This window comes from Chanos chanos, chromosome 15, assembly GCF_902362185.1.
Source record: "Chanos chanos chromosome 15, fChaCha1.1, whole genome shotgun sequence".
NCBI lineage: Eukaryota > Metazoa > Chordata > Actinopteri > Gonorynchiformes > Chanidae > Chanos > Chanos chanos.
In genome coordinates this window covers 6,773,303-6,787,630 of record NC_044509.1, presented here as the reverse complement: position 1 = coordinate 6,787,630, position 14,328 = coordinate 6,773,303, and the positions used below count along the sequence as shown (strand labels likewise).

At 41.8% G+C, this 14,328-nt stretch overlaps 2 protein-coding genes across 2 annotated transcripts in view; both read right to left on the bottom strand.

The window, feature by feature from the left end:
* Window positions 1-7,624, bottom strand: part of arhgef12b (Rho guanine nucleotide exchange factor (GEF) 12b) — a 44,754-nt gene extending 37,130 nt beyond the window's left edge. Inside the window, exon 1 of the mRNA XM_030792407.1 lies at window positions 6,933-7,624. Coding sequence (XP_030648267.1) covers window positions 6,933-6,964 — 32 coding nt within the window. The 5' untranslated portion in view covers window positions 6,965-7,624. The remainder of the gene's footprint in view (window positions 1-6,932) is intronic.
* A 3,042-nt stretch (window positions 7,625-10,666) lies between these two features.
* On the bottom strand, window positions 10,667-11,826 carry LOC115828991 (TLC domain-containing protein 5-like). The gene is given in 3 exon segments (XM_030793103.1): window positions 10,667-10,837; window positions 10,839-11,200; window positions 11,631-11,826. Coding segments are annotated over 3 exon segments (729 nt in total).
* Window positions 11,827-14,328: the final 2,502 nt, after the last annotated feature.

The following is a 14,328-nucleotide window of genomic DNA, read 5'->3' as shown; positions in this document are numbered from 1 at the left end:
GGAAGATGACGAATTAATAGCATATATTTGCTTACCAGCTCTCATGGCAATGTCTGTTACTGAAATGACTGACTAAAGCATAGAGAATGTTCCTTCCAGAACAAATCAATGTCATAACAAGAGTACAAACACAATAATGCCCCAGAGAGAGAGAGAGAGAGAGAGAGAGAGAGAGAGAGATGAGAGAGAGAGAGAGAGAAGGGGGGGGGGGGGGGGAAGAGAGGGGGAGAGACAGAGAGAGAAGGGGAGAGATGGAAGGGGAGAGAGAGAGAGAGAAGGAGAGAGAGAGAGAGAGAGAGAGAATGAATAATGGGTGCATTCACTGTTTCAAGAAAATAAAAGAGCAGTTTATTTGTTTGTATATTTGACTGTTTTAGACTCTATGGGAAATTTCAGCTGGTACATCACTGGCTGTCAGTTCCCATTCAGTACTAAGTCTCTGCTCTTTGCTACAGCAGGGCTTTAATGCTTTGTGTTTGTAAATTGTGTCAGATCCTAGACCAGCAGTTTCAAAACCACTTCTGCCTTAAGCCAGTGAAGAGGAGCAGAGAGGGAGAGAGAGGGAGAGAGAGAGAGAGAGCGACCCAGGCCGGCCTTGTCTTAATTACCACTGCTTTCATAGCCTTGACGTCCTGTCGCTTCCTGTTCAGCTCTGGCTCCCCCCCCACCCCTCCCCCCCCGCCCCTCATTCACAGTGGTCAGAGTGGAGGCTTACTGTCTTACTCACTCACACATTTTCACTGGGCGCGTCCCTGCTTTGCTTTCACCGAAACCTGTCAACCTATCGGCAATTTACACTTGAGCGAAATCAACAATAGATTCAATATATACGTATGAAAACCGTCGAGAGCGGCATCCAATGTAAATACGTGCGTACGTTAAAAAGAAGGTTATAGAAAACCCTTCTTTTTTTTCTGTAAATATTTTCCGCGGCGTGGCCCTTTTACTCAGAACTGTTTTTGTGTCAGCTTTCACAGGCCATGGCACGTTCAGAGAGCATTACAAGTGATTTTATTTAACGGACTGACATGTGACCAATGGGAGGTTTCGATTATTTATTTAGGGTGTGACAATGCGTTTTAGATCTTTGTTAACAAATGACAAAACGAGCGTGGATTTTCAGTCACAACGACCGGCGCTGTCGCCAGGCTGCCGCGCTACCTCACTGTCTGGCATCTAATCACTCATTTATGAAACAATATTTACACATAGGAGACAGAACTGACGTAACTGACCGACTGTTACCTGGCAGCATAAATAAAGCTAAAGATTGCCTCACTGTGCTCCGAATGTTTCAACATCTCGCTGTTATCTCACGCATCAGGTAATCCTGCTGTGTTCAGAGTTTCAAAGTTTCAATCTACATGCATCTCAGCATTTTTGTTTGTTTGTTTGTTTGTTTTTTTCTGTCCTACCACATTCAAATGATAAAATGAAGATCAATACAACTGAAATACAACTGAATGAGATTGGAAAAAAAAAAAGAACAACTCTGTACGCGACAGTACAAGACACATAAAGATATGTTTTATCATTAATGTAAACGATTTAAAATAGCTTTTGATGAGAAAAGCATCAGTGTCCAGATGCGTTAGCTGCTTAAGCTAACTCAGGAGAAGAGCCTGAACTCTAACATGGAGGATAATATTTTTTTCTTTTTTTAAAATGAGGGCAAAAAAAAAAATTTTTGTACTGAAATAGGGGTAACTCAATACTGCTGATACAGTTTATGAGGGAAAATATATATAAAATATGGGAAAACATAGACTAAAGACACATAAAACTTAATGTATGGCCCAACCCAGCTTTATGCACTTGCAAACACACACACACACACACACACACACACACACACAGACACTCGCACACACTCACACACACACACACAGACACTTGCACGCACACACACTCGCAAACAAAAACACAGAAACTCGGACACACTCACACACGCCACACACTCACACACAAACACACACACACACTTGCGTCAGCCAATGAGAACAGGGGGGGGAAATGCTGACAAAGGCTGGTGAACGTCAGCTGACTAAACATAGCAAAGCCTGCTCTCTCCCTCCCTCTCTCTCTCTCTCTCTCTCTCTCTCTCTCTCACCACTAGGCCCAACATGGCTCCTGACAGAGACTCTGCAGGTGGTCTCGCTCCCAGCACCTCTTCCACTCAGGTCCATTAGAGGTCATTCAAACACTATTTATTTGATAGGGATAGAGAATTGTTAACAAGCTCAGAGCTAGGGGGGGGATTGTAAGCCATCGCTATGCAGACAAGCGCGGTGGCGTTGGCATGAAGAAGCATCAAAGCTGAACCAAAAGGAGAAGCATGTAGAATGAAAAAAAAAACAATACAATATCCACAGTAAGTGATATATCATATTTTATTTATATGTGTGTGTGTGTGTATATATATATATATATATATATATATATATATATATATATATATATACACACACACACACATACACACACACACACACACACACACATATATACATATATATATATATATATATATATATATATATATATATATATATATATATATATATATATATATATATATATATTTGGATGATATCTCAAGCAAAACCTTTAGTCGTGTGAGACAGATCTCAGGTCACCTCTAGAGCATCCGGTGCACCTCCTGTCTGTTCTCTCCCCTGGGTGACAAGACACACCTTCAGAGAGCCAGATATCTCAGCCGTGGACCACATCCAACATGTTGGCAGGTAAACAGGCTATTGTCAGGGTTCTGTGTCAAAGTCTCTTAGCAGTTAGCTAACATCTTCTCAAAGAAACAACAGACTGACAGCAGACTGAACCGGCTTGGATCGTCACGGGTAAAACGTTGGGTTATAAAGACTGAGCCAAAGCAGGTAAGTCATTAGCATCGCTGTGAGTTTTCTTACAACTGACATCAGAACAAAACATCCCATAAATTCCCAGAAGAAAAAGAAAAAAATTAGACCGATTTTTTTTTTCCTTCGGTTTTACTCTGTTTTTATATTTCACTGGCTTCACAGTCCCATTTCATTATGCATATATTAGTATGGTGATAAATGACCCACCAGCGGCTCTGCATAGTCATTTAGAACAGACAGTCCAAACTATGCCAATATATTTACTTAACACTGTGCCAGAACGGAGAGGTACTCTAGCACTGTAAGTTATGTATGCCCTTCAACAAGTGTAACAGCAGGAGTGATACATCATACGACCCTTAAGAAACAGCCAAAGCCAAGCCGCATCTTTCTCTTGCTCTCTCTCTCTCTCTCTCACACACACACACACACCCACCCACATACACACACACACACACACCCACATACACACACACACCCCCACACAAAGACAGCAAGGCTCTATCGCTTCCCATCATGCTTTTCTGGGTGGCCAACAGGCTTGTCAGGAGGGCTGCTGGTCTGGCCTGGCTGAACAGACATTGTTTACCAGTGATGTCACCAGTCCCAGAGAGGGCCTCGGGGGGGGGGGGGGGGGGGGGGGAGCAAAAAAAAAAAATACACACATCAGCAAAACGTCGTGACAAAGAGCAACCTGCATAGTCCTGCCTTCAGTATTGGTTCAACTCCATGAGACTTCCCCATAATTAACTTACATAGCACCTTCCCTTAAACCAAGGCCTCACAAACGCACTTTGCATCCTAATGTGAATATATATGAATCTGAGACACATCCGAGACCAGTTTTTTTTTTTTTAAGCTTTTCTTTTTAAATAGGGATCAGTTTAAATGTGGCTAGGCAGCTAGAAAAGAAGGCCCTCAGCTGATGTTGGAATGTTTTTCCAGCACCTTGGGTTTCAAACTGGTGACAATTTGGAACAAATCGTCAAGCCTAGTAGGTTTCCTTTGACAACTGCCACAAGGTCTTTTCCTTTTCGTGACTCATATTGTTTTTGGCCCAAGTTGAGGAAACAACTTTCAGACGAGTCAACTCATACGGGCCATGTGGAAAGAGTCTTTTCCTTGGAAACAGATGGCGATTCAGTCATCGCCAAACCAGACGACCGAGGTGGCCGTGTTCAGGAAACGCTAATTTTACAATTTTGTTTAGAACAATGAGGAGCGACCTGAAGAAATAAACAAATATGGTCACAAAGATAGAGCTTACTGTGATTTAAAAAAAAAAAAAAAAAGTCACCTGCAAGTGATGAGTAGTTAGTGACACAACAGGGAATTATAGACAGTCAGGGAGGTTTTCAACTGACTCGTACTCCAACACACACACACACACACACACACATAAAAAAAAAAAGCCAGACATGTTCAGGAGTCTTCAGAGGCCTAGCCTAATGTTTGGAACCATCCCAAAAGTCACTTCTCATGCTAAATTGGCACGACCTGTCTAGGCATCTGACCGTGGCCTCTCCCACTGAAGGCTGAAACACTGGCCATTAGCCAGCAGAATCGAGCCATTTTAGCTTGCATCGCTAAAGAAGCCCTGGATCTTCCCCCGAATGGGCGATAACCTGTTAGTTCCTCTGTCAGAGCATATCTGATGACAGGTTCTACACCAACGGCTGATAGCTAAAACAAATAACCACAGAACGAAACACCCTTGATGCTCAGAAGAACCTTGTTTAGTTGCTCTCGAAGACGTACCTTTAAAAATAAGTGACTATGGAATGAGGATTCTCTGTGATATGCACAGTCTAGTCCACGAAGCATTTTCCAGAGCTGGAGATTTTCTCTTGCTTGCTGATACAGGTGGCCTGAGCACGCAGAACAGAAGAGAGGCATGCCTGCCCCTTGGGTTAGCTGTCAGCTAGGATCATCTCACGAATGCAGCACAGGCCTTCTTGTGTGTCTTAACCTAACACAAGAGGTTAAGGCCTGGGTTTGACAAGCTGCTAGCTTGCTTTTTGGCCCACTGGAATGCATGACTTGCTTCAGGTAATAAGTGTAGCTGGGGGAGCAGCTCCACACCCTGAGACTCGGAGCAAACCGCGCTCAGGTCAGAATTCACGCCGAAATAAGCTTATGTGGGCATACGTAAAAACGCGGGGGGGCATTATATTTAAGTGCTTCCAGAGGCATGTAGGTCAGCTATTGGTCACACCGCAATTCAAAGGAGACAGATTAGGAAAGCCATTCGAGAGTGGTCGCTACACTAGTGGCAATCAGCTGACAAGAGATACCGGCAAAACACACAAAATACAACAGTCTCCTTTCCACAAACATGACACAAACGCAACGCAATTCTGTATTATCTGTACAAAGACTATAAGACCAGACGAGATTAGACAACAATGCTGTCTGACTTACTCAACATGCATCTATTTTGTTGTTGTTTGTTTTTATATTGTGGCTGTTTGTGTCGCTTGAAAAGACTATTTTCAAGATGCAGGTACAGGCCTTGACTCATTTTAAGATCTCCGAGTGCACCTTTGCTGTCATACTTGAGTGCAATGTTGCCATCACACCATTAAAAATAAAGTAAAGCTAATGGCCTGACACACAGATCAGATCTGCTTGCATCATTTCACATCACACAGACTGTGCGGTTTCAAGAGCGTAGGAGCAGCCACCACACAGACCATTAATCAGCTCTGTTATAGATCTGCTCTGCTGAACAAACTGTATTCTATCATCAGATCCTCAGCTGTTTCCAGCATGCGCAAATGCTAAATATGGAAAGATACTTGTACATCTGTGTCATTGTTAATGTAGTTGATAATGGAAATAAGAGATCATTGTAATGTAGTAAAAACAGATGTCTTTGAAAAAAAAAAATACTGAGAGGAACAGATACATTCAGATTAAAAAATATATCAGCTAGAGCTAGGAACATTTTAGAGACTGGTCACAGATCTACTCAAATTTTAAGTTATTGCCAAAATTATCAGCTGACATCTCATAAAAGCATACAGGACACTCCAGCTTCAACTGTTTCATTACTAATGGCATTCAACCATTCACAAAATGGGTTCTTGCCAAGTCTCTGATTTGATCTACATCTTTGACGTTTCCCCGGGGAACCAGTGGACTGTTGTAGAGACATTTGGCGTTTGCCAATTTATGCCCACGCAATTTATCAATCTCGCCTCAGAATCACAATGAGGAGTATGAGTAGAGTTACATCAGAGACAAGGCATGAGAAAGTATGACCACTCATCTGACACTGAAAAAGAACAACCATGACTCTCCATTGTCCTCAGGTAACCTGTGATGATCTACATTAATATGATTACGTCATAGGAAAACATCTATTGAAAAAAAAAGAACCCATAAATGTGTTTACACAAGAGGAAACTCAGACACCTGTTCACCTCTACGCAAACTCATTTTCTACAGCTGAATGATTATGATGTAGAGGCACTCGCTGTGAAAGGCATACCTGTTTTTCACAACCATAATGACAGCTCTGACTCACTGAAATGAACTTATAACCATCGCTGAGGCAAATCGATGTAAAGATGTATACCCTAGGTTGAATTAAAGTAGTCACAGGGACACGAAGAATTCATGTTTGCTTGATTCCTTTTTAGACTCTTTACGCTTCCTTAGAGATTTCTCATTATTTTAATATTGTACCATTGAATAGCCCTCTGGACTATGGAGGACGGTGTTAATTAGCGATTATTTTTGGATTTTAACTATACCTATTCTAAAAACAATACACTGATGCAACAGATTATTATGTGTTTGTTCTTCAGTACTACATTCTCATTATGTTAACATTCGACCAAATGAAAGAGTCTAAAGAGAACCTAAAACATACGACATTAGCTGTCAACCAAGCTATCCCTTTTTCCAAATGTCAGTTCCATAAACTATTTGTCTACCGGAGAGTCATGGGAAATACAGAGCTATATAACACAGATATGTACTAAATAGGTACAGACAAACATATAAAGCTCATCAAACCATCGCGTTTACATCTGAGAAAAGATCGTTTACCTGTCAGCAATCGTAGACTGTGTGCCGCTCATTGGGCTTTCGTTTCTTGATTTTCTTCAGCTTTCATCCAAGTAGCATTTTATCGAGGTAAAACGCTCCTCTGTTCAATAATGACTACTTCGATAGCCTTTGAAATCCAACCAGTAACGCTTCAAAATGTCCAGGAATGTCGTCTCATAGTAAAGAAAAAAAACCACTTAGCAATTTCTGATAGGTAATTCCACAACGTGTTTGTGTTGCGTTTTAGTAACCTGTGTCATCACACCGTTTTCCCAAAACCAAAATGAATCTTTTGGAGAGAAATCGATGAATGTAAACACATACAGCAGTCCTCAGATGGAACACACACGCGAGCGGTTTGCACATAGACCGATGTAGTCCTGCAGTCGTGTTTATCTCTCAGTTTCGTCAAACGCGTACTACAAATGTAGCACATTACATTATGTTTTTTCCACCGCTGAAGAGCCACCACATAACACGACTGGCTTTCCCTAACTCTGCCTCTCTGCAGTCATGTTTATCAATACCACAAAAGCTTGAAGTAAACTACCTGGGGACTAACTTGTCAATTTATTGCTTTAAATATTTAACCTGATGTCCGGCCACACCTTTCACTGATTTTAATGTAAAACTCGTCTTTGATCACCACTCAAGCTTGTCCGTCTGAGACATTACTTTCAAACCCCTGACATTTTTTTCCTAGCGTTTCCCCTCAGACATACTCCCACCGTGGCATTCCCAAACCGACCCTTATCCCAAACACGTTTGCTCCTTCGTGTCAATAAGTATTCCAAAATATTTGTTGCCAGTGATCCGGCGAAAATTAAACCACCGGCTTTTGACTCAGCATCGCTACAATGTTGTCTAATGGTAACAAAATTTGTTTTCGTATTATTTAGGCCGCTTAGTCTGTGAATGGATCGCGTTTTCCCGAAAAAAGTATCTCTACCCAAACTAAGGCGCGTGTAATTTATATTCCGTCTAACTGTTCTTAGTAGACATCCAAGAAGTTGTTTCACTGTAGTTTCTTCACGAACGATGCCAGCTCCTACAATTCCAGATATTCTGCACCGCAAAAAAATCGTCAGAAAACTTTTAAGTCCTTTGATGTCAACTCAGACGGGCTTGCTCGCAAGCAGTTGATTGTTCCCAATTCAGGAAATATCCACAACAAGGCTTTGTTCCAAAGCAACTAAAAAATACAACCGGTTCTTGCTAGAAGTCCAATGCATATTCCGTCCCAATGATCTTCTCTTTTTCGTCAATGTATTTTGAGGCTGAAAATTTGGGCTTAGTCATTTAGTCAGGTCCTTCCCCTTGTCTCCATGTTTTCTGAAAATCAGTTTTTTCTCCTACTTTTTAAGCAAGATTCCTGGTTTCAAAACGTTGACGAGTAAATAACTGAAAAGAAGGAGAAAAACGTAAGATGTCACAACTGTCAAATGTCCACAGCCCTCGAATTAAAATGAGATACGGAAAATTTATAAACCCCAGACAATTTTGGCTTTGACTAAATCATTCCTGGTTGGGCAGGAATGTATCCTTCCGCAGAAAGTAAAATCACCTCCCTTGCCTGCTGAGCAGCCGGGACGAGCACAACACAATATCACTACTCCCATGAACCCATGTAGGTCTCTGTGAAATGTGAGGGTATTCCATTCCTTTGCAATATTTACGTGTCCGACTTTTCGGTACGATTTTTAATACCGCTACATATTCACAAATGGGTGTGTGGGGGGTCAGGAGGATGAAGTGATGACGACACAACTGGTTAATGTATAATTCACCGAAAACATTTCCAGGATAGCACCGTAGAACTATACGGTGATGGCACTACTCGATTTAACTTATCATTCAGCTGAAATCATTATGTGTCGCTCGTATTGTAATACAGTGAACTCAGGCCTTTAAAACTTGCATGCGGTCGTAATAAAAGATTCAGTGGTCAGTTTGCTGTTTAAGACTTTATTCTCCTTGTCAGAATAGTTACACATTCTGTGTAACGGCCTGCAAGCATAACTTAAGGCTAACACTAAATGTAAACATTTTATTCGCTGTTGTCCTGTCGCATCGTAGTGATATTAGCCACATGCTGCTGATTTTTGATATATGATCGGCATTACTACCGACTAAGGCCCAAAGAGAACACTAACACAATGAAAAAAAAAATCAACAAAGGAGCCAATTACAAAAGGTGACACACTTGACATTTTGAAATCATAATTTTACTACATATCTACAATCTCTGTGGTATTTGAGATTCAAATATACCCCACCACAGTATCTAACAGTTTTTCATTTTGAGATGTTTTTTAACTAGTAAAACTTTTACGCCGCCTTGTGGTAAGTTCAGTACATTGTCATCACAAAACTACCTCAAACACATACGAATGTGGATACTGTGGTAACAAGAAGTAGTGATAAACAGAAAGATTCTTGACATTATGATGATCATGTGTTTCAGGGTAATCGTAATATTAATGTTGTCGAAAAAAAGTTACAAACGTACAGTTATAAAAACAATAAAGCTGGACAAAAGAACACTAGAGCAAATATTTGGACCTTAAAGATTGAATGTGGAAAATTACAGTGTGATAAATCTGAGTTAGAGTTTTTAATAAAAAGTCATCCAGTGCAACATTCAAGTACTGGTTAATGACAGCCAAATCAGTATTTTCTTCAGTATTTTCTCTAGTGTGTACAACGTTTTTTTTCCCTTTAAATTAAGTCGTTGAATACCGTGTACATTCATGCAGCCAGTTCAGTGCAATTCATTAGAATATATACAGACATATCACACTAATTACATTAAGGCTTTTAAATAGGCTATTTCACAACATCTAAGCAAATTAAAAATTCACTATCCTTTTGAGAGACTGAGAAACCTTCATCCCTCATTATAAAAATACTGAAAAATAATTTTTCACAGTACAAAAAAAAAAAACTTGGTCCTCTTCTCTTTATCTAAGGCTGAAACACTGCGATAGATTCTAGTCCATATTCCAAAGCATATTCATAAGCATATTCATCCCAGATTATCATTACATTAGGACATTTCTGGGAGACACACGGCTTCAGGATTCTACATGTATTCCAGCCAGTGGACTTTTCACAAGACAGTCAGTCCGACAGACTGTGGATCCAATCTTACCGGCTTAGAATAAAGACATTACACAATGAGGCGTCCACAAAGCTACTGGACACTTTGAAGCAGAACTCCGTGCTTGCTGGACTGTTTCCTGAGCATATTTGTCAAGGGTTTACAGTGACTACTGCTTTCAGACTGCACATTTTCAACAGAAAAAAAATGTGTTGATATTTGACACGTCTTGACTTCCTCTTCAATCGTAAATCAGTCTTCCACGGATGTAGACTCAATTATGAGCAGCCTTTTAGCATTTTTGTCTCAGTTACATACATACGCAGACTTGTACTTAACGCACGTTAAAAAAAAAAAATCAAATCAGCGAAATAGGGCCAAAACAGTTCACAAGGTCACCAGTTCAAATTCATTAGGAAAAATGTATTTGAAGCCTTTTTTTTAGTCCATACTCAGATACACTGGCACATGTCTGACATACTGGTATGGGATTAGTACGTACCTTCCTGACCTGTGACCCTAAACAGTACTGAATTCCAAGTCTTTTTCTTTACATGCAAGGCATCAGAAACATACTAGCACAGCCTGTCATGTGATCAGAAACCCAGGTTAGTGTCTTCGTCTGATTGTTTTTCTACTTCAGGGTGCCGGCATGCCCGTTGGCATGGTCCGGGTCGTGTTGCTCTTTCCACCGCTTGTACTTGGCACGACTTTTTTTGCAAGCGAAGCGGGCAATGTCCACCATGAAGACCCAGGAGACGGCATAGATGGCCACGCCCCCCGCTTTCACGAGGAGCGAGGGTTTTCGGCGAAGCGAGTTCGCAGTAAAGCATTCGGCTGCCCACTCCGATCCGCACGAAAGCGAACAGCAAAATGAAGAGCAGGTCGACGCCGTCTCCGGCCACGCCATCGTACCGACCTGCCTTCTTGAGGAACCAGCGGGCCTGGAGAAGCGGGTTGGTGATTTCGCTGCCGAACAGCACGGCACACGTCTCGATGCCAGACTCGCCCAGGCCAAGCGCCAGCATGATGCCCAGGACGCTCATGGTATGGTGCGCCAACATGACCGGACCCTCGGCGCGGAAGTAGACGCACCATGCCATGTCGAAGATGAAGTAGCCCAGGCTCAGGATCAGGGCCAGGATCTGAAGGGGTTTGTTTTCAGAGCCTAGACACAAGCAGGGGGAGAAAGACAGCGTAAAAAGAAACTTGTGGGGTAAGCAGAGGTGGCCCAAAATATGCAAAACAAGTAGCAGTTTGTTGTACAAACAACCCCAACGTGTATTAAATACTTGGCATTTAAGATTTTATACTCAAATCATTGCCCACCTTGCATTACCTCTGGGTAACTATTGAGTAGACAAACTGTTATTTGATCATATCAGTTATTATTATGAATTTGCCATGACTACCTAGAACTGAGTAAACACATTTCAGTTGCACAAGTAGATTGATTTCCAGAATCAAACAAAGAAACAGAGTATACACAGACAACAACAACAACAACAACAAAAACAACAACAACAACAACTAATGGTAAATGTGAGCTCACATCTGACCGCACAGTTGGCCATAGGCATCACTGTGTAGGAACTTACCTGGGTGTGTGAAGGGCCATGGTCCATCAATGAAGCCTATGTAAGCAGTCAGGCACACGATGAGGATCCCGTGGAAGAGTGTCACTAGCCTGCAGTTCCATTCATAGCTTCGTCCGTCGTTTAGGTGACAGAGTAACGTATACAGAGTCATCCAGCCAATCAGGCTGCAGCTCGTCTCCACGAAGAATAGTGTCATCTCTCTGCTAATCAGTTTGAACATTCTGTCACTGTCTCCCAACATCATATTTTCACAACATTTTACTCAGCGAAGTAAAGGGTTTTTTTTTTGTTTGTTTGTTGTTCAGTTTTTTTTTAAATTTATCTTAAACCTCCGGATTATATTATAAAGCAGTAATACAACTAAGTCACTGTAATTGCATAATAGAAAACAGTCCATTCTCAAAAAACCTGCTGAATACACAAGTACTTGTTCTTAGTTTCCAAGAACAAGTTAATTACCCCCCCTCCAAAAAAAGTGTTATTATATATATATATAAAATCCAAAAAAAGAACACGTTTTACCTCAGTTTTCAGTCAGAAGACTTTATGACTTGGAGCACACACCTCTACCTGCTGCTGGCATTTCACCACAGGCAAGTCCAGTGGTACCGCCTGTCACGCCGGACATCCCGCGTTAGCCCTACATGACAGTGGCCTGACACGCGGGGAAGAGAGCACACGTTAAGCTTTTCCATGGCAACTGAAAACGCTGCCCATTATTCTCTGTCACATCCCTTCCCCCAGGTTCTCAAACAGCTTGAGCCTCTTATGAGATTAAATCCTCCTTACTTCCAATATACCCTGACTGCAATCGTAACCACACGGAGAGCCACTCAGCTATCAGAGTAGCACAGGCTCACACAGATCCCTGGAGGATTTTTGCTGTCCTCGGTATCAGACAACTTACTGTATGTTCATGCTAATCTACAGGTTAGTGAGAGTAAAACAACTCTTACACTCAAAATGCAGATAATTTTTTTTGGTTAAAAAGTGTTCATCTGAACATGTCAACTATTAATCACTGCATCGCTGTGAGTTTTCTTACAACTGACATCAGAACAAAACATCCCATAAATTCCCAGAAGAAAAAGAAAAAAATTAGACCGATTTTTTTTTTCCTTCGGTTTTACTCTGTTTTTATATTTCACTGGCTTCACAGTCCCATTTCATTATGCATATATTAGTATGGTGATAAATGACCCACCAGCGGCTCTGCATAGTCATTTAGAACAGACAGTCCAAACTATGCCAATATATTTACTTAACACTGTGCCAGAACGGAGAGGTACTCTAGCACTGTAAGTTATGTATGCCCTTCAACAAGTGTAACAGCAGGAGTGATACATCATACGACCCTTAAGAAACAGCCAAAGCCAAGCCGCATCTTTCTCTTGCTCTCTCTCTCTCTCTCTCACACACACACACACACCCACCCACATACACACACACACACACACCCACATACACACACACACCCCCACACAAAGACAGCAAGGCTCTATCGCTTCCCATCATGCTTTTCTGGGTGGCCAACAGGCTTGTCAGGAGGGCTGCTGGTCTGGCCTGGCTGAACAGACATTGTTTACCAGTGATGTCACCAGTCCCAGAGAGGGCCTCGGGGGGGGGGGGGGGGGGGGGGAGCAAAAAAAAAAATACACACATCAGCAAAACGTCGTGACAAAGAGCAACCTGCATAGTCCTGCCTTCAGTATTGGTTCAACTCCATGAGACTTCCCCATAATTAACTTACATAGCACCTTCCCTTAAACCAAGGCCTCACAAACGCACTTTGCATCCTAATGTGAATATATATGAATCTGAGACACATCCGAGACCAGTTTTTTTTTTTTTTAAGCTTTTCTTTTTAAATAGGGATCAGTTTAAATGTGGCTAGGCAGCTAGAAAAGAAGGCCCTCAGCTGATGTTGGAATGTTTTTTCCAGCACCTTGGGTTTCAAACTGGTGACAATTTGGAACAAATCGTCAAGCCTAGTAGGTTTCCTTTGACAACTGCCACAAGGTCTTTTCCTTTTCGTGACTCATATTGTTTTTGGCCCAAGTTGAGGAAACAACTTTCAGACGAGTCAACTCATACGGGCCATGTGGAAAGAGTCTTTTCCTTGGAAACAGATGGCGATTCAGTCATCGCCAAACCAGACGACCGAGGTGGCCGTGTTCAGGAAACGCTAATTTTACAATTTTGTTTAGAACAATGAGGAGCGACCTGAAGAAATAAACAAATATGGTCACAAAGATAGAGCTTACTGTGATTTAAAAAAAAAAAAAAAAAGTCACCTGCAAGTGATGAGTAGTTAGTGACACAACAGGGAATTATAGACAGTCAGGGAGGTTTTCAACTGACTCGTACTCCAACACACACACACACACACACACACATAAAAAAAAAAAGCCAGACATGTTCAGGAGTCTTCAGAGGCCTAGCCTAATGTTTGGAACCATCCCAAAAGTCACTTCTCATGCTAAATTGGCACGACCTGTCTAGGCATCTGACCGTGGCCTCTCCCACTGAAGGCTGAAACACTGGCCATTAGCCAGCAGAATCGAGCCATTTTAGCTTGCATCGCTAAAGAAGCCCTGGATCTTCCCCCGAATGGGCGATAACCTGTTAGTTCCTCTGTCAGAGCATATCTGATGACAGGTTCTACACCAACGGCTGATAGCTAAAACAAATAACCACA